The sequence below is a fragment of the Atheta coriaria genome, unplaced genomic scaffold (genome assembly GCF_025399875.1).
Source record: "Atheta coriaria isolate IRGN ID8LTWV9N9 unplaced genomic scaffold, Caltech_Dcor_3.1 hic_scaffold_5_pilon, whole genome shotgun sequence".
Lineage (NCBI taxonomy): Eukaryota > Metazoa > Arthropoda > Insecta > Coleoptera > Staphylinidae > Dalotia > Dalotia coriaria.
Genome location: NW_027045447.1, coordinates 6,661,806 through 6,682,184, shown reverse-complemented (window position 1 = coordinate 6,682,184; position 20,379 = coordinate 6,661,806). Strand labels below are relative to the sequence as shown.

General features: G+C 41.4%; 3 protein-coding genes and 1 long non-coding RNA gene across 5 annotated transcripts; 2 read left to right on the top strand and 2 right to left on the bottom strand.

Annotated features, from left to right (window-relative positions):
- Positions 1-2,059: 2,059 nt before the first annotated feature.
- LOC135792109 (uncharacterized) lies at positions 2,060-3,193 on the bottom strand. The gene is made up of 2 exons (XM_065302729.1): positions 2,666-3,193; positions 2,060-2,605 (listed from the first exon to the last, which is right to left on the bottom strand). Exons 1-2 carry the CDS (start codon positions 2,675-2,677, stop codon positions 2,060-2,062), a joined length of 558 nt encoding a protein of 185 aa, XP_065158801.1. The 5' UTR covers positions 2,678-3,193.
- A 2,874-nt stretch (positions 3,194-6,067) lies between these two features.
- toy (twin of eyeless) lies at positions 6,068-16,775 on the top strand. Of its 2 annotated transcripts, none has more exons than XM_065302010.1 (10): positions 6,068-6,425; positions 7,314-7,456; positions 9,276-9,498; positions 9,563-9,743; positions 12,098-12,317; positions 13,004-13,150; positions 13,370-13,452; positions 14,735-14,919; positions 15,077-15,294; positions 15,826-16,775. In XM_065302010.1, exons 2-10 carry the CDS (start codon positions 7,444-7,446, stop codon positions 15,927-15,929), a joined length of 1,374 nt encoding a protein of 457 aa, XP_065158082.1. In that variant the 5' UTR covers positions 6,068-6,425; positions 7,314-7,443; the 3' UTR covers positions 15,930-16,775. The 2 variants fall into 2 exon arrangements, with proteins under 2 accessions (XP_065158082.1, XP_065158081.1); XM_065302009.1 differs by having other exon boundaries at positions 9,273-9,498.
- On the bottom strand, positions 16,772-19,610 carry LOC135791571 (transmembrane 7 superfamily member 3-like). Its single transcript, XM_065302007.1, has 7 exons — positions 19,436-19,610; positions 19,035-19,376; positions 18,052-18,308; positions 17,718-17,889; positions 17,358-17,657; positions 17,044-17,292; positions 16,772-16,974 (listed from the first exon to the last, which is right to left on the bottom strand). The coding sequence occupies exons 1-7, from the start codon at positions 19,515-19,517 to the stop codon at positions 16,865-16,867; spliced, it is 1,512 nt and encodes a 503-aa protein (XP_065158079.1). The 5' UTR covers positions 19,518-19,610; the 3' UTR covers positions 16,772-16,864.
- On the top strand, positions 19,246-19,947 carry LOC135791573 (uncharacterized). Its single transcript, XR_010548054.1, has 2 exons — positions 19,246-19,378; positions 19,604-19,947. It is a non-coding gene; the product is annotated as an uncharacterized lncRNA (long non-coding RNA).
- The last annotated feature ends 432 nt before the right edge of the window (positions 19,948-20,379 follow it).

Here is a 20,379-nt window from a genome sequence, read left to right as displayed (position 1 = left end):
TTCAGTTGCTACCTGTTAAGACTCCTGCGGCGGTGGTGGACGGCACGCCGGCCCGCTTGAAACTGTGCGTTCACGCAGAAACTGAATTGTTCACTGCTACCGTTTAATAATATACACACAGGCGCACGCGGGCGTGATGGGCGCACACGTTTGCGGCCGTGTACAACACGCAGGCACCAATCGTGCAGGTCTAATGACCGCAACCGTCGAGGTTTTGAATAAATTCATGAGATGCTGAATATACGCGCACACATTCTCACGTTGAGCGCATCCACGTCTCCGGTTTTGATTTGACGTGACGGGCCACGTCTAATTCGGTTGATAAGGGGCCAACAACAAAAAAAGAATATAATAATTTATATTTATTCATAATTTTGAAGACAATGTATGCGTGTATTTCTTACTTCTTGTTGTATACTTCATACAAGCCGAGAGCGTCCATGATTATTTGTTTTAATATCGAGTTGACATGGAAAAAAATCTCGGCCCGATCGGTTGTTTTTTCTGTGGTAGACAATTGATCGGAGCGGTTCATTAAAGGACACGTTGCTATGCGTTGCAGAACGATGATGGATGACATCGGGTTTATCGGTGTATCGCTGGCAGTGATCAACGCGCCGTTTTTATACTCGTTCGCCGCTCGTATGGTGGTCTTACTGTTTCTACGCACTCCTACATGTCATTGTAATCAGCCGCACGAAAAGTACACGTCTTGGAAAAATTCCCCAGCGAGATTAAACGCGCCGCGCCGTCTGACCTGCAACCCTTTAGATTTGAGTCAACGTGTATCAATTTCGATTGCACCACCGCTCCAAATATTATCGCTCTGAATTTGGCACCTGTGCGTATGTGGAGTAACATTCCCATGCAGTGCGAGAAACTCGAAGAAACGAAATCATGCACCTATTATATTTTGACTTCATCTACACAAAACCGTATTGTACGATCAGTATTGTACACTTGCAAAGAATCACAACGTGTATGCACACAATAAGCAAACTGTAAGCACAATACGCTTGCGCACAATGCTCTTTGTGGATAGGCACCGAATGCCGACAATTTGCTATCAACACATTCCATCATTTTCAACATCTTCTACTAGATACAATTTAATTAATCAGAGAAAAACGATTGTTGTATAGGCGAAATGTTTGATTTGTAAATTGCCGGAAAGCAATCGCGGAATGAGAGAGGATTATTTATTCGATTAGAAGAGGCAGCCAGGTACCGCTAATGAATAGACATTTAATTTTCAATGCACACAATACTAATGTAGCGCTACAAACTTGGATAATTCATATAATGAAATGCAGAATCAAACGCGGCTGCCACAATGGCCGGCGCACAACACACGCCGAATCCGAATAAAACATCATCAGTCCGGTAGCGCTCTGCGCGTATCTTGTGGGCATTGAGATCAAAAGGCGGCCATTGCTTAAAGAAAGCGCACACAGAGTGACTCTCGGAATTCTTCGAAGAATTATTTTTGCCTTTCAGTTTTGAAAATACACCGCGGCATATTATCCACTCGCGTTGTGTGTATAAAGAAGACGAGCCGATAGATACACAAGCCGATAGTGAGAAATTCAATTAGATAGATAATCTGGACTTTATATACATGTGCATTAATGCATTGGTGATGCTGCCGAAGAGAGAAAGAAAGAAAAAGAAAACCAAAAAAAACTAAAACATAATTTTTACCTTGGCGCATTTCGCTCCAGATTTTTCGTGCCGCTCCAAGATCCCAAGATCCCATGTAAACTAATCCTTTCTGTATCAGACGAGAAGACAGATGGGTTAATAAAGCGTCGAGGCTTTTGCCTCACGTTTACCTAATCATTTTGCCTCCCAACTTATTGACATTTCGGCGTATGAGTTTGATTTCTAACACAGATAAACTACAACCACAAAAAGAGTATTTTGTGATATTATATTACCTGCCCCTTTTCACCTGTCTCGTCTTTCTTCACTTGCGCATGTTTCTATCTGTCAGAATTGGGTGCGATAATTTTTGCTTTGATATATAATAGTTTTATTTTATTTGTGGTATTAAAACATTTTACACTCGTCGGTATTCTTCAGCCAAGCGGGAAAGAGCGTGAGAGTATGCAGCCAGAAGCTCAGCCCTAGCAGCAAGATGATCAGCATCCACTGAAGGGACAAAGTCGGATGGCAAAGATGCAATTTCTGGTACATCTCCCAAACGAGCAAGGACTGCAGCAGCGGGTACTGGTGTATCTTCATGAAGACCAAGAGCCTTAGCCATGTTGACAAGTGTCAGATGATCATTACGGGCCTTGATCAATTCGTAGGATTCTGGGACTGGCACAGCATCATCATGGACGGGTTGTGGGATATCAGCACCTTCAGCTCCAAAACCATGCTCGGGAGCAGCCAGGTAAGTGACAGTGTGTTTTACTCCATCCAGATCAACATAGCTGTAGCTTCCGATGACACGGCCATCTTGGAAACGCTGTTCGGTACGTGAGGCGGTTTTGGTGTCATAGCTAAGTTTGTAGTTTCCAAGGGTATCTTCCTCCACATCAACATGTCCATCTTCCAATGGGAATGCAGTGGCAACCACCAAGATTCCAAGGAAGGCAACCTAATTTTAATAAATTATTATTAATTAAGCAGAGATATAATAAAAAGTTGATTAACTTACAATAGATTTCATGGTGAGTGAGTTAGGTTGGTATTGTTAGTCAAAACAAACAACTGATGGTTTTTTATCAGTCGTCGGAGGTTTTTATACTCAAAACTTGTAATAAACTGGTAATTAGAAAGGTGCGGTGGTATTTTAATGCATTATTTATTACTTAACCGCACTGTGCATGTAATTAAATTGGTGTAGGTATACCTAATTGTTGATTTTTGGTAATTTTTAACTTTTTAGCTTTTCAACGGTGTCGTTTGCAAATTGTACAATTGTGTACGCATTGTAATCACAGCCAGCGGCAAGAAAAGAAACAGCAAATCCGAAAACTATCTGTATAAGTGGTTCTTTAAGTCACGATAAGCTAGAAGCGATCCATTCAATTCGAAAACCCGCAATATTGGTAGCGACTGATACCTGCCATGTAATCCCCATAATGTAAAACCCTAGTTCTTTCTATGGCTTAGTAAAGTTTCATCCCTTTATACAGAAAAATACTTCAGTTCAAAGAGGCCGAGTTGTCGGCATTACGAAAAAGGTACCGAAAAAAATCAAGGCTCCGCAAGATCATCCCTCATGCCTGCATGTTGTGTTGTTTTTCTTTCTAAGTGTACATACCGACACTTAATACAGATACAAATTTTAAAACGAGACGACTTTATCCTCTTTTGCTTTCGAGGACTAATGCCTCGGTATCTTTCTCTCCAGCCACAATTGAAATATGTAATAATTTCATGTGAACATGCCGGAATGCTATTAGATATGATTCCTGATAAATAAAAGCAGTTACTCCCGCATTGTTCTTGAATTGTTGAAGGGCGTGTGGGTGCTGCAGCATTGCGTAATCAAAAATTGGCCTTCTTCTCGTGTTGCAGGCGCACACAGTGCCTCGAGGTTGTCGCAACGTGTGTGCAACCCCTATAATATTGCACCATCGTTTTGCCGCACGCGTAAAAAGGGCTCTACGCCGTCTATTTGCGTTATTTGTAACGAATCATTCCCTATTCAGCTGATGAATGAGGGTGTTTTGATCCTTCAGTTGTAAGCTTCATGGATTTTATAAATGCTGTTATAGATGTTTCATACATCGGCCAGTTCTTTTCGCCTGCGATCAAAAAGGGGAGCACACACACTTTACACACAGTCGTGAAGCAAATTAAAAGCCTGCCTCTATGAATAACATATCTATATATGTAAATTAGATCACTATTTAATTCAATTTAATAGCATACGATACGCATTTTAGATTCACGCACTTTTCGCCCGCGCGAAGCAAATTTCCATGGTCAGGAAATAAAAGTACAAAAAACCGAAGCAAATTAAAACACCTGTATGCGAGCCGGACGGCGAAACGGAACGCTTTGAATATCTTGGCGCACACGAGATTTTGTAATAAATTATATAGGCGTTTCTTGTAAAAGTCGGTATTTAATGAATAAATGTTGCGTGAATATGAATAAGCCAAGCGATAAACGCTTTATACGTGTAACAATAACCCCAGTGATCGATCATGCAGTATCAGAGATGTACACATGCGAATGTTAACGAAATATTTAAATGTTAATAATGTTGATGAAGCCGCAGCACGGTTTTCACTTTTTTCAGCTGTTTACGGTTTCCGTTTAATAATTAAGCTGTAAAATTGCATAATAAAAGTTAAAAAGTAAAAATTAATTAGTTGAGTGATAAATTAAGGCTTAGGAAAAGTGCAAATATTATTATTGATACCGGTGAGTTAAAAGTTTTGAAATAAATACTTTTTATGATAAAATGTTGCATTTTAATGCCGAGGCAGTAAAGAAAAAGCTTTATTCACAAATCTTAAAATCATTAATATTTGTTCCAAATTTTTTACTTCTGTTTATTATTATTTTTTCTATGCTAAAAAGACAAATTTAATGCCTAATAATAAATTTATTAAAATTACACTAAAAATAAATAATTTTTTTAGTCTTTCTAAGTTATAAATTAAAATATAATATAATATTTTTGGCATTACATTGGTGGGCGAATAAAAATTGTGTTTTTTTCGTGCTAAAAATGCTGTTTACTTATTTACAAGTACCTGCAAAAGTTCATGAATGAACATACTTTGTTAAAACAGTCCTCATGGCATCCAGCAAATATCTGGCCTTTCGATCAATTCTGTTAATTAATTGTTTTAATTGAAAACATCCATCTCGAGCGGCGCCTCTTTGCGTTTACGCGCCGATTCGATTGCGCTTCATTTCTCGTCGCGAGCCGCCCGCCGCCGCATCGCCTCTGCGCACACAGCCACAGTGTGCATTTATAAACGTCTCGTTATAGCAGATTACCGATTAGAATCAGTATAAAGTCAAGCGCAACATCAAAAACGTAGCGACGAGTGCCGATCTCGATTGTGTGATAAATAAATAATTTGTTGATGTATTGCGATGCATTCATAACCAAAATGATGGCGGTCTTCCGGTGTGCGGCTCCGACTGCTGTTTGCTTATTAGTAATGATGCGTATGTTGTGCTCTGTGCGTATACCTTACTTCCGCTACTCTTGAGCGATTTATTGTCACGACAATTATATCGGCATGCTGTAAATATTGACCAACTTTTAGGGAAGTGTTTGTATTCGAATAATAGATATATTTGGGTGTTTGTTTACGGTTCCCAATTTGTCTGAGATGAAGACAATGGCGGTGAGGTATAAAGGTAGATAAATCCAAATTGGTGTGGTCCCATGTCAAACGCACAAGAAAAAAAAAATAGATTTTTGAAATAGAAAATAAATGTAGATAGTACCTCTGATAGTGTGTAAATGTTTGAAATTTTGAGTGAAAACACTGAAGCAGGGAGCGTCGTTTGGTAGCTGGCGTCGCGACGCGAATGTCGAGCGGAATGCGCTGCGGGCGAGCGTCGATTGCTGGTGCGCCGTCGCGACGTTTCACGGCCGTAAACAATGGCGTCCTACCGGAGTCCAATCGACGCATCCTCGGCGCAAGAACATTGCATATTCCTACCACGCCCCACCAACGTCGTAGCAACACGTGAACACGAAATCCGAGAAACATCAACGCATAAAAGCGTCCAAAAAATCAATCGGAAATATTTAAAATCAACTCAAAAAATTTCGCTGGGTGATGTAGGCATATTAAAACACCTTTGGTTAATGAATCATCTCGTGGCTGGCAGCGGGAACGCCACAATCAACACACAATCGATTACCTGCCGGTCGCACCGCACGCAAGATACCAACGTGTGCGGAGTGGGACGCGCGCGCCAGAGAGAGCGGTTATCCTGGCCGATTCAAAAAAGCCCCACTTCAATTATAATCTGGGCGGCGCGCGTGTTAACCACGCCCGCCAAGAATTGCAGGATCAAGTCACCCTTACACGGCTGACTGACATGGTGTGCTGAAGCCAGTCTTCGGCCCGCTCGCATGGCAGCACAGTTGACGCTCCGTACGTAACGTAGCATGCACTCGGGAGAACACGTGTCCAATTGCTTATTGCCGAAAGATCAGCGGACCACGTTCGAACGGGTAATTACCGCCAAATCAACCGGAATCGCCGCCGCCGCCGTCTGTGAACTCAGCCAAGGATAACGCGTCCTTTTAAGTGTGCGACGCGAACGCGAGAGTTTTTATTTATTTCCTTCCGCGCGCCCGCACAAACTTGAAAGCGAAAAATCGTCAAAGACGAAATTAATCAATCGTGCGAATTTTCTGGTGCGTAGTGTGTGTTTGTGTCAACAAGAGACTTGCGACCACAACATTTTCACAAATTATTATTAAATCGGTAAGTCATTCAATATTTTTTCTTCCTTTAAACTCAGTGTGCAACAAATGTAAAAAATTGCATTGTGTGTAAAAATCCGTCGGCTGCCGTCGCACTTGAATATAATCGTAAAGTTAAAACGGTCGCCCCCGAAGACCTCAAATGTGCTCGAAGTGGAGCGTATTGAAATCGGCGGGGATCAGAACACCCAACAACCACCACTTGTCAAATAATTAGAAACGACCGCGCGCACGACGATTTTCCAAAACGCACAAAGTTAATGATGTAGGCGCTCTGGTATCGTGTATGCAGCGCGCCCAAGATCAAAGGTGTAAATAAAATGGAATAACATTTTTTTATTGCAATCGCTGAAAGGCGCGTACTTCTGCGAGTAGGCGAACACAAAAACCAGCGCCTCTTAACGCGCCCTCCACTTTGACGGGAAGTTTAACAAAAATGTACATAGTTATAGAGAGCGGATGAAAGCGCGGTTAAAAGCTTTGAACCTGCTGCACATGCTAAAAAGCGACTTAACGTATCCTTTCAATTCGCCCTGCTACAAAAAGCAATGCCTTAAAAAACAATTTTCGGTTGCGTCTATTTGATCTCCCGAGGAATAATCACGTTGTGGTATATTTGATGAACTTATCACTTAACCGGTTGGATTGTTGTGTGGTGGTGTTGGGTATTCTTGATTGATTACCGTCGCTGCCCGAAACAGGTGTCGAGGTGATTGCACGATGCTTTTTTTTACGCGCCAGAGTGATATATGACCATTGACCATGACAGGAGTTTGTGGAGTTTGTGTTCAGACCTCAAACGAGAAGACTATTTCGAGATCTATGCGTATTGTCAAAGTTACTGAATTGATTGTTGCAATTTGGAGATTATATCGGAATTGTTTTGCAGGTGTGTGCAATTGTTCAGACTGGGAGCAACATCCGGACCCGTCCCGACGCCGGGCGGGTTTTCTCCAGTCCTATCGACGAAAACACTGTCACTGCGCGACCACGCGGTGGCTCCAGACTCCTTCTGGAAGATGCCGCACAAAGGTATGTAACATCTTTTCATATTTATTTATATGATGGAGTAATCAAAAGGGATGATGATGATGATGGTGGTCGTTGGCATTTCATTGATGAAAATGTAATGAACACACGCGCGGCGTCCTGTAATCAAACTGCAATTAACTGATATTTTTTATCTTCGACCCCCTTCAAAGCGGCGCCGCCGCTTCCTCCATCCGTTTCACATGTGCATGCGGTCTGCGGCGGCGTTCACCCTGATTGGTAGCATCGGGGGAGGGTTTGAGGTGCCAAAGCAAGTTGTGTGTGTCGCTTAGAGCGGATTTTCTGAGCGCGCCGCGTCGGTAATATAATTTTGATCTAACTTGCTTATGTATGCTTGCGCGCGATGCCGCAATTCTATAGAATAGAAATCGCGTTCGTTATAGTACTATATCTATATATATATAGGTATATGGTGGTATATACCATATATGAGATATGTGCGTACGCGCGAGGGATTTCAGATTTATTATATTCGATGGTATGTGCGGGTGTAGGTGTGGAATGGAAAAGTGCAAAATCTGAGCGAGGGTTTGCGACAATCGCGTTTCACAGTGGGTGCTTCCAATACACCAACCGCACACACGCGTTTTCTCGTCCGAGGGCGCGCAGCGTGGTGGAGGCGGCGAGTGGTGAGGCACCTGTGATGTGTGCGCTTTTCAGGCCGTCGTTCGATAAATCACTCATATCTTGAAACGCGCGCCGCGGCAATATCCATTGTCGAATAATGTCGATGCTTCGATTATTTTGTGGCGAAGGTGGCGGCGGCGGCGAAAAATTCCTACACGTCGGAGAGAACCGCGCAGCACATTCATGGTGAGCGTGCGCTCGGATGAGCGCGTAATGGGACACATATTAAATTTGGTTTACATGCGCGAGAGAGGAAAAACCGCCGATTTGGTATAAAAACAGCGCTCGCGCGACCGACGGCAGCGGCAGCAGCGGTGGCGGCTACGCTGCCAGCTCCCGCTCCGCCTCCATCACGGCGAGCAAACGTGCCGACGAATGGCACCCGAAAAGAAAAATCGAAACGCGTACACACAATTTTCGCTGGAAATTTGTTGCAAACGCGATTCCGGGCGCCCGTCACCACCACCACTACTACCACCACCGCCATCACCACCGGCACGATATCGCCAACTCTGTCATCATTAATTCATGTCTGGTCGACTTTGCGAGCTTGTCACCATCTTGCCGGTTTAAAGAGCACCCCTCTCCGCGCTTTCACGTCTGGGTACATCCTCAATTCTCCATGTAATGTTAAGGCTAATGCAATTGAACGCGAGTGCCGCGAACTCACGGGTTACCGAGTCAACAAAGCGCCACCGACGACGACGCCGCCATTTTCACAGTCGCACTTTATGAATTTCCAGCGCTAACTTTCCTCCAACTGAATTTTCCACTACTGATATGTCATCGGCAATAATAAAGTACCAATAAGTCAGTTGGGGTTGATCGTAATGTTCAAGTACACAATGAAAGTGGTTTATACACAAGAGGATATAGTAATGGATGAAAAGGGGTTTAAGTGCATTATAATCCGTTGGTACATTAGTGAATAGATTAGTGCCGAGCGGTGAAGGCCTCATATTAAAGTAACATACACATTCGTTGAGTACAGCAATGCACTGACGCTGGCTTAGCTCAGGGGAGGAGGATTCCGAAGTTAGTAAGTTGCTCTCGTGAGTTTGCCGTCGCTTCGAGCAAAATATCTCCTATAATGAAAATCCAGCGTTGCGCACACCTTCAAACCATCAAAACCCTAACACGCACTAAGTACAATATTTGCTCTTTGTTCCAGAAGAAGATCTAATGCATCACGCAATGGGTCAGAGCACAATATTTGGCTGCTCGTCGGCTGGCCACAGTGGCATCAATCAATTAGGCGGTGTTTACGTTAACGGCCGCCCGCTGCCGGACTCCACCCGCCAGAAGATTGTCGAGTTAGCACATTCAGGTGCGCGGCCGTGCGACATCTCCAGAATTCTGCAGGTGTCCAATGGTTGCGTGTCGAAAATACTCGGCAGGTAAGCAATACATTAAAAAACGTTCAAATGAAACAATTTTTAACTTTTTTTTGATTTATTAAAGATATTACGAGACTGGGTCAATTAAACCACGCGCAATTGGCGGTTCCAAACCGCGGGTAGCAACTCAACCTGTTGTTGACAAAATCGCCGACTACAAGCGTGAATGTCCCTCCATCTTCGCCTGGGAGATTAGAGACCGGCTGCTTTCTGAAGGAGTGTGCAACAACGACAATATTCCTAGCGTGAGTTGAAATTTTATTTTGAATTTTTTTTTTATTTTTGATGCAAAAATAAAGCCAATAGTGGTTTTTGTGCGTGCCCACCATTTCCAATTTGGTTGCGGGATGATGCGTGCCGGGAGACTGGAAGCGCCGAAATTATATTAAGCACGCACGCGCAAATTTATCGGAAAATTTTGATTTGTTTACACGAAAATCAGCGGCAAATTTAATAACACGCCGCGATTGGTTGCGCGATTTTGTTATTGTCCTCGCGTTCGCGAATCATTGATTAAATAGCGATTAAGGCGGAAAGCAAAACACTTAATCAGCTGTGTACACATGATCGGGATGATTGGGAGTAGCCGGGAACTCGTACAAATCGCCGTGCACTTGGCGGGTTTAAGTAGAAGTGTCACGCGAAAAAATGCCAAGCGTCTCTCGCTCGCATCTAAGAATTTATTAGCGTGCACTCGATGCGCTCATGCAATAAAAACCGACAATACACTTACTTCCCGTGTCGCAATAATAGTCGACTTTTACTTGGAGAACCGAAAAGGAACAAGACGGCGGATAGGTCAAACAATTCGGACGCAATCGAATGTGAAGAGGAAATGCCAGCGTAAGGAGGAAAACGTCTGTAAATGGGCCCGTTTCGACGCCGGAGATAGCAGCGATCGAACATTTTTAACATGATCACGAATTCCATTCGTTAAACTGCTTATTTTATGGTTTTGGGCGCGCGCGCGCGCGAGAGAGGATGGCGGTCGCTTCTTTTATTCGCCCCCCGGTCCACTCCTTTTTTATGGCTTTTTTCGCTCTCCCGATGCGTATCCTGGCCGTAAAAGGGACGACGCAGCGGCGGGCAAAAGCTCGACGGGTTCCAGCGAAACGGAGAGCGAACCAAAGTAGTCCACCATTTTCTGTAATCTCTATCTATTTTTATAATCCCCTCGGTTGCGTTCCAACACACCTCCCCCGGCTGGTGGTTACCGTAGCAACTAGACCCTCACATACCGACAAATATAGTCTTCGCGCGCCACACAACGCGCGCGGGCGCCCTTCCAGCCCTCCAGTCAGCCGTCTGCAATGCGTAAATATTCCGCCGCCGAAAATGCCGTCGCATCTCTACACCACTCCACACACACAAGTTGATGGAAATTATTGCAAGTCAGGCCCTGCGAGCACATCATGCAAGCAGAAAATTAACAATTAGCCGCGTGCATTTTTAGCAGCCTGATTTTATTTTTAAATTACCATCGAATCAAGAATTAGGCGTAATACAATTAATGTAAAACGCGCACGCACGTTATTGTTCGTTCGAAAACCGCACATGTCAACCGAGAATGGACTGGTGACGACAGCATACAAACACACTCACTCAACAAACACATTCAGGGAATGAAATGCGTTCGCATTTTTTAAGGTTACCAGCGGTGTTGTGTCGCTGTTTTATGTGCGAAGAACGTGCGGAACTATCTCCGAGGCAGACAAGGACGCGAATGATTTATACGTAGTTGTAATTCAGGAAAACTAGGGGGAAAAAGGGGCACGCGAGAGGCGAAATTTTTGAATGAAGTCAGCTAAGCGTGTTGCACAATTCGTGATCGGTCATATGTGAAATAGCCGAGGCCTGGTATTGAGGGATCCCGGTCCCCGCAGCTATACCGGGATGTGCGCGCCGTCCTCGGCTCCTGCTCCTCTGGTCCTAGTTTTCGCAGTCGGTAATAACGGGGAATTTCAAAATGAACTCAAAAGAAATTTATCGTAAAACGTAATTGAATTTCAGCGAATTAAATTGTTCAATTTATGAAAACGGTCACGGTGATTTCCCCTTTTCGGTAGACCGCATGATTGTTACCTCGGGCATATTTCTACGGAGACAATGCCATCTTAATGATAATCCCTGCACACACATCGCTAACCACACGCAAATCATCGAAAAATCGCGCGACAACCTTATAATTTTAAAATTCGAACATATTCTTCACGCTACTGCATCAATTAGCATCTGAATGGTGAACCACATCAACAATGTTTTTTTTTTTGTGGGAAAACGAATGTATGCAAACATAATATATGCCAGATGCAGAATATTTGTACCCCTTGTAACGGGGGTAACTGGCTTAGGACCCCGCACGCATTATTATCGCTTATTCTCCAGGATCATTGGACTGGAAGTACAACACCTCGGATATTGTAAGCTGGCGCTGACTGGCTGGCGTTGAATTGTTGCGCGTGTTGCACGCTTCCAAATTGCGTCCACGCCACTCTTGCACACAATCAACATTATTGGCTTAATTTTTGTTTCCGAAGGCTTTGGCCCGCTGCAGAATGGTAACATTATACGCTCGGGTATTGTTCCGTTTTGCACACAGGTCTCCTCCATCAACCGGGTACTGCGCAATCTGGCCTCGCAGAAGGAGCAGCAGGCGACGGCACAGAACGAATCCGTCTACGATAAGCTGCGAATGTTCAATGGTCAGGCTGCCGGCTGGGCCTGGTATCCGGGGACACCTTCCACGCCGCATCTCAGCTTACCACCGGCACCCACCGCACTCACTAGTCAAATCACACGAGATGATCTTCAAAAGCGAGGTAAGCGAATGTACGATATTAATATCGCCAAGAAACACAAGCAAATATATAAAATATAATTCTGTTATTTCGCGATCGTGAAAATTGCTAAAATCTAAAATTATGTAAATTTGCGTAACGAGATTCGCCTGTGGAAAACATAAACAGCAAATGGGGAAAGTCTTATCTGGTGCCGAGCGAAGCGGCCGAACGGCGGGGAATAGGATCAGAAGATGAAATAAAACAAGGAGAATGAAATGGCGAGGGTGGATATGAAATGGGGTGGAGTTTACAGAAGCGGAAGTAAAGAGGGTTGCGAGAATCGCGGGGGTGGCGGCAGCGGTGGTGGGAAACGCAGAAGGACATCGCAACACACCGGAATGACTAGGCCCGTTTTGTTCGTGTTATTTTGATACTCGACTTGCCCTCCATCCCATGTCGCACACTTTTGTTTTCTGGGATAATTTTTACAACTTTACCTCACACGAAATTAACTTCCTGTAGTTGTGCGCACAGCGGCTCTAGCCTCACAACGTCAACTCGCGGGTATTTTACGAGCGCTCGTAAAGATTTTCCGAATATCCAAGAAAACGTTTACGTCTTTTAACCCGAGTGGAGCAAAAACGCATCGGCACACAATGAAGAAAATATATTACTATACTACTAGTGCGTAGTAACATTCTGATAACTTTTTTTTTGGTTCCCAGAAATTCTTCACGAGAATACATCAGATGGAAACTCCGAGCACAATTCATCGGGTGACGAAGATTCTCAATTACGGTTACGCTTGAAGAGGAAACTGCAGCGAAATCGAACCTCGTTTACAAACGAACAAATTGACAGTTTGGAAAAAGGTAACCTTCAAATACTAAGAATTATTATTTTATTCTGCGAAAATTCAACACCAAACATCATTTTCCACGTATAATATGCAATAAACTATGGTTAAACTAACAGTATATAAATATAGTGTCCTCTAGGACGTAGACGGTGTGACTGGGAAGTTGACAAAAGCCCGTGACAAAGTAATTGTTTACGGCCGTTTAAACTAATGAAGAAAATTTAATTTCCAGAATTTGAGCGCACACATTACCCGGACGTTTTCGCCAGGGAAAGGCTAGCGGAGAAAATTGGATTACCTGAGGCACGTATCCAGGTAACCATTCTTTATCAAACACACGTATACGTACTTACGTAGTACCGAACGCACACTACGCAAATTAAAAGCAACGAAAAAATTAAAAAAAACTTACACAAACAAAAAAAGCAAAAAGTATCGAAACAGTCATCTCTCACATTTAATAAATAAATAATCGCGAGCACGCCCGTTGGAAAACTCGGAAAACCATTTGTATTACATGGAATTAAATGCATACATCATATTTACACACACATACCGAAATATACGCACGATGGTGGCTCGTGTACGGATGCGAGGCGTGCGCGTTCGTAAATTCGCATTTTCGTTCTCATCACTTGAAAGCTTTCAACGCTCGGGGTTTTAATGAATACGTATACATATGGAAAAACGTGCGCTCGTAACCGCTATTACGCAATATTAGGTAGCATAGATTTAACAGGCGCATTCAAAGTATGAATGTTTGCATTAATATGCCAATAAAGTCTTTAGCAAATAAATAATATTAGGACCGGGTGGTCTTCAGCGTGAGACACATGCTCATTGAAGTAGGCACTTCAGAGCAAGCAGCGGTGGTGGTTGCTGTGTGTGGGGTGCGCGATTGCCGCCTGATCTTTCGTGCCATAATATTTATCATTGCATGTAAATAATGTGTACACAGTGCGAAAATGTACACACGCAGATTGACGTCGTCGTCGTCGTCGACGTCGAGAGGGGGAGGTTGGCAGGGGTGCAAATACTCGCACAGCTTGTCTAGTTGCACGGGCCTGCCGCCGCCGCTGCCGCCGCCGCCCGGCTGCGTGGTGGCGGCACGTGCACTTCGCTCTTTCTATCTTTCGCGTATATAACACGGAATACACAACGGGAACGTACAAATGTATATACTATATGAACAAACTGCGAGGCGGCCGTGGTGTTGACGCATGTTTTCAGTGCTTGTTTGCCGGGGTTTTGGTATTGATCACCTCCCCGACGGGTTTTTCGAACCAAAATCAGCCCTGATGGTTATACCCCCATTTTCGGAATCCTTCTCTCTATAGCTGCGCTATGCGTGCGGCAAATTTGCGCTTTTTCTTCACGCGTTAGAACTAGATATTTGTCTGAATGAAAAATGGTCCACACGTGCAAACGGACGTTTAATTTTACGAATGTGTGGGCTATTTTCCGGGGCAAATATTTCTTGCACAGCCACACCATCTCGGCGCGCGATCATAAATCACATTGGGAATTGTTTCCACATCTCAGCTATCCCATGCAGGCGGAACACAATAAAATGTGCTTGTTTCATTTTTGTGTGCAGGTTTGGTTCAGCAACAGACGTGCCAAGTGGCGCAGAGAGGAAAAACTAAGGAATCAACGGCGTGCTGTTGAGCAAGTTGCTGTTAGTCCGCCGGTATCCAGTGGCCGACTGCCCATCAACACCGGGTTCAATTCCATGTACTCGTCGATACCACAACCCATTGCGACAATGGCAGACACCTACAGGTAACTTGTTTTTTTTTTTTGTAGAAGAAATAAATTCTTGTTTTGTTAGTTGATGGTTTAATCTGACGACGACGTGACACCTGACCGCTACTCACTCATATATTCTGTGTATATATAATTATTCATTTTTGGTCTTCTCTGCTTTGCGTGCTTGCAGCTCGATGTCTGGTGGTTTAAGTAGCAGTTGTCTCCAGCAGCGCGACCCAAGCGGCTATCCGTACATGTTCCACGATCCCCTGCATTCGCTCAGCTCGTCGTACAATTCGCGGGCGGCAGCGGCGGCATGCAATCCTGTGGTGGCGCACGCACAACAGTCCAGCCATCCGGCGTACGCCTCATCGGGCACGCCGACGTCGGTGCCGTCAACGGGAACCGGTAAGTACACAAAAGAATCTTCTTCTTCTTTTTTTGTTTTTTTCTTGTCGCTTGGAGAGAATATGAAAAGAAAAAATGATGGTGAGAAAGATGGCGAGTGCTGTGGCGGTGAAAGCAAAACAGACGGGACGCATACACAGAAGGAAGTTTCGAGTTATCTGTGCGCCGTTCCGCCGCCGCCGCGGCGTGGAGAAAGGAGCAACTTTAGCAGTTTCTCCTTCGGCCGTAAATTTCATTGTCCGTGATCAGTTTAAAGTGTTCGTCGAGGGTGGTTACCAATTCTCGACTCGGCAGGCGCTCAATAATGTGCGAACTAAAGTAAGGAGGGGATACCGTTGTTCTGGTTGCAAGGTTCGTTTGGTATCTTCTCCCCCGGGAACCCACTTAACCCCAAACCTCACTTGTGTACAATAATACAAACATACGCACAGCGGTGAACCCACCGCACACACATAGACTAAAACATATAGTCGACTCCTATTGAAGGAAGTAATCTCACATCTCACCTCAATTGTAACATGTTTTTTACAGGTGTCATTTCAGCTGGAGTATCTGTGCCAGTACAAATTCCCAACCAGACCTCTGAGCTGTCCTCCAACTTAGCGGCGTCGAACTATTGGCCGCGCATTCAGTGATCTCAACTTTTCGGGTTTCCGCCGCCCAGCTTACTGGTGGACAACCCGAGTCTGCACGGCAACATTACACCGCCAGCGACCGTGAGCGCCCAGGACGCCAGCCACGAGTCCACTTAAATACAAAAACGAAATATTTAATTAATTACTCTTTACCAACGGTGCCCAAGATACAAACACAAAAAAAGAAATGAAACAATTTTACAGCAAATATTAATTACCAAAAATTTTAACAAACGTCCGACCCGGGCGGTTCAGGGTACTATGTAAATATAATCGCAATTGTGTGTTGAATTCCGAGTTTTACGATGCTATAGGAACGAATTACAAGTATAAATACCCTCTATTTCCTTATAGTGAGCGACGAGCACAAATTACTTGCAAGTTCTTCGTGGAGACGACGTAAATTTGCGCGTGTGTACATTGTACATATTAATATAACAATTCAATAATGATAAAATGGTTCATTGCAATAATTACGCGGATTTAATAGCAATAATTCCAATGTATATGTATAGGAAAAAGTACGAGATAGTTTTCAGACGTATAGAGAAGTAAAAAATCGATAGATTTCTGCTTTGTACCAAGTAATAATCATTTTTTCAAAACAAAACAAAAAACACAAATTTGATTTTATTCCGATTTTATACCAGTGGTTGTAGCACCTGAAAGTGAAAAATGAAGATGATCATTATGTAAATGTCGTAATTTATTGATTGACAGATCATTGTTGCTGTGATTAAGTTTGATTTTGAAATAATATAGTATTAGATACATTCATGTTTTTAGTGTGTATACATATAATATACAATTATCGTATACTTGTGAAATAAAAGAAACATAAGAAAATATTATGTGTCAATTTATTATTATGCAACAAAGAGATTCTTTATCAAATTGCAGGTAGTGAATGCAAATATAAAGGTAGGTATATGAATTTACCCTAGCAATGGAGTTGCTTCACCCACAACCCTTCTGGTACCTTTACAGTGTCTGATAAAATTACTGATTAAATATGAAATACCAATAAGTATAATACAACCAATCGCTAAAACAAAAATATTGCGAATTTATTATTTTGCAAATAAAACAGTTATTATTTGCATATATAACTTACATAGGGCTGATGGATTGGGTGCATACAAACTAGCAAGATAAAAGTTTGAAACTGCAGCCCTGCGGACTGAATTTATATTGAAATACATTAGTCTTCCATTGCCAACAAGTGAATCCACCATTAATACCGTATGAAAACAGACATTAATATATTTAGCAACTCCATCCAGCACTGGTACCAACATCATAATCATAAGTGCAACATATAATATCCAAAAATATCCCATAGTTTGACACAATTCAAAATCTCCTGAAATAGGTAATCATATTTCATTAAAATTTTATGATTTGAGGTTAGGTTTTACAAGTACGTACCTGTAGCTGTTCCAAAATATATGACAGCTGTTAAGATATGTGCTGCGTATAATCTCAATATGATATTATCGATTGCAAACCATTTTGAGCATCCGCCCAGTAAACACGCCAAAACAACGCCGGCTCCAATGGCGATGTAAATAAATGGTGAGTATGGAATACCGATTAACATTAATATTGCGTCGGTGGCGTAATATCCGAATTGGAAAAACGGTACCAGAAACGCTGTAAATGAACTTAAAAGTAGGAATAAGGATATTGATGTTGTGACTTCCATTGTGATCCATTCAGTTGTTTTATCTGAAAATTAATGATTAGGTTTAGTATTCATCAGGTAGGTTAGATTAGGTTATGTTGTACCCGTGCTGAAACAACTTTCTTTGCCATTTTGCATATTGCAGCCATAGGTAAATGATGGAACATACGCGGAACTTGCATCTCCATAAGTTGCAATAACAGCATATACAACTCCAAAACCTTGATAATTGCTGAAATATCTTCGTAGAAGTGGACCACTTGGCGGTTTTATAACCTATAAGTTATAGGTACTTGTAAAATCTGTGATACATAACCGAATTTTATTCCCCACTACCAAAATATTAAGTACATATATTTTATATTAACTGAATTGGTAAGTAATAAAATTGGTAGTTGGGAATATATGCACACAAAATGCAATTGATGAGTTTTATACCTTATGCCCATATATTTTGATCGATTTGACCGTTAACATTTGAATAATAGCTTTATATGAGCCATTAACAGGTAAATCTCCATTATTCACAAAAAGTAGATAAAAATCAAGAGTTATATTTCCTTGTACGTCGCAAGTTTGCTGATAAAGTGATGCACTCTGCACGTCTACGGTAATCAACGCGTCATTGTAGTCAACATGTTGATAAGGCGCAGTTTTCGTGTTGAATTCCATATTACAGCCGCCTGGCATTGGGGCTACGGATTTATTATATTAACTCTCGTGAATATGAATAAAATAAATGATTAACAAAATGCACAATATATTTGATTGTAAACATAGGTTTATATCCAATTAATTTTGTTATTTGCTTAAATTGCATTAACTACATCGGTACATGCGGTTATTTGGCACAATAATTTGGTAAAACGTAATAAAACATTACGTGGATTATATTTATTGTATAGATTAGTAGCTGGAAAGCACAAAATTTATAGATGAATAATTTAAAATAAAATGTATAACATTTTTAATAGCAGAAAATCGGATTTAATATTAAAACACTGCAATATTCAAAAAAAAACAAGAAAAAATTAAAGAGAAAAAATGTTTTAGATTAGGTTATGTTTTTGACAGCTAACTCAGAAAGTAGTGCAACAAAACTAAGCAAATCACTTCAATTAGCTTCAATTGAACAAATACCTTAATACATGACACGAATTTCAATGAAATTTCATGTAGAGATATGAAGTTCGCGGATGACGGCTAATTATTTATAATTTTATTGTGTATTATATTGTGTAAGTGGTATAATGCGAGTTTTATGCACGCAAATTAAAAAAAGCATTTTTTTGTTCCCTTGTAAAACTTTTAAGTTTATAAACATAAATTCGAAGCCAAATGTAAACTTTTGTCATATTATTGCAACATAACAATTCATTGTAACACTTAAAATATAATTTTTAAACAAAATTATACTTTACCTGAGCCTGTATATGACGTAACAGCGATTAATACTTCACGTGGAGCAGTAAAATTATTAAACAAATAGAACGTATGATTAGGCTTATCATGAGTGAATTGATTCAAGCCAACATTCGTGCCATGAACGCTAGTTGCAACCGTTGGTTCAGCGTCATAACTCAACAGCACCGATTCCAAATAGCTATGCACTTGGATCACATAAAAGTAACTACTTATTGGAACAGACAAACGGATATTCTGAATTGTGTCTTTTGAATCATATTCACTACTACCAATTGTAGCATACTGATAACTTGACGATTCACAATTCTCACATTGATTTACAATAATTCGAGCAACATCTGTAAGCATTTCTCATTTTACTGTAGATACTACTGTGAAGTACAAAGTGCTTGATTACCTTTCGACTCCGACGCACAGCTAACCTCACAGGCAACAAAGAAGCTTAATATCGCGTAGATTAGGAAACTATTTGATGTCATCGTGAACAGCGTTGCGCACTCAACACTTCAATACTGAATTGTTCTTTAAAACATATTTCATTAACAAGATATTTCGTACTTTGCAGGCGAAAACAATATAAGCACGTTATCACACATCAGGAAATAAACAAATTGTTGAATCAGCGGAATACAAGCTCGGACGGAGATATGAAGTGTATAGAAATTCATATAGGAGCAAGTGAGTTGAAGGTCAATCACATGCTACTATTTAACAGGAACGTATTTTAAATATTCTTTTAAAAACAACGGCGATGGGAAATTTTTTATGAATAATGTAATACTTTTTGTACTAATGCAAAAAAGTATCATTTCACGCTGCAATTGTACATATTGAATATAATTTTAGTTATTAGAATGTTCAGAAATTGATATAAAATGGTTTTGTACTATTAAACAATTTCAAAAGTAATTTTCTTAGCTTTTCACGCAACAGAAAATGATATTACACTTTAATTACATTGTCTGATATTAAATTTGATGTAAAATGGACATTTTGACACTTTATAAGCTGTATTACATACTAATCATCGATTTGTTTACAATTGAGTGTTTAAAATGCGTATTTTACACACTTAAAACCCGATAAAGTAGATGTATCCAATTTTAATGCGTAAAATTAAAGTTTCAGGTGTTTTTATGTGTGTAACCTACAGATTTTCATCTAAAAGATGTAAATCGAATAATACTATAATTGTCATTTGTGTTTTATGGCAGTAAAACAATAGTTTTATTCATTTTGACAATGACAGTAATCAAATAAAACCAATTTCCTGTCAATTTATATAATAAATACTTAAATATAATATTTACTTGCTTATGAAAGTAAATATCAACCATTTAT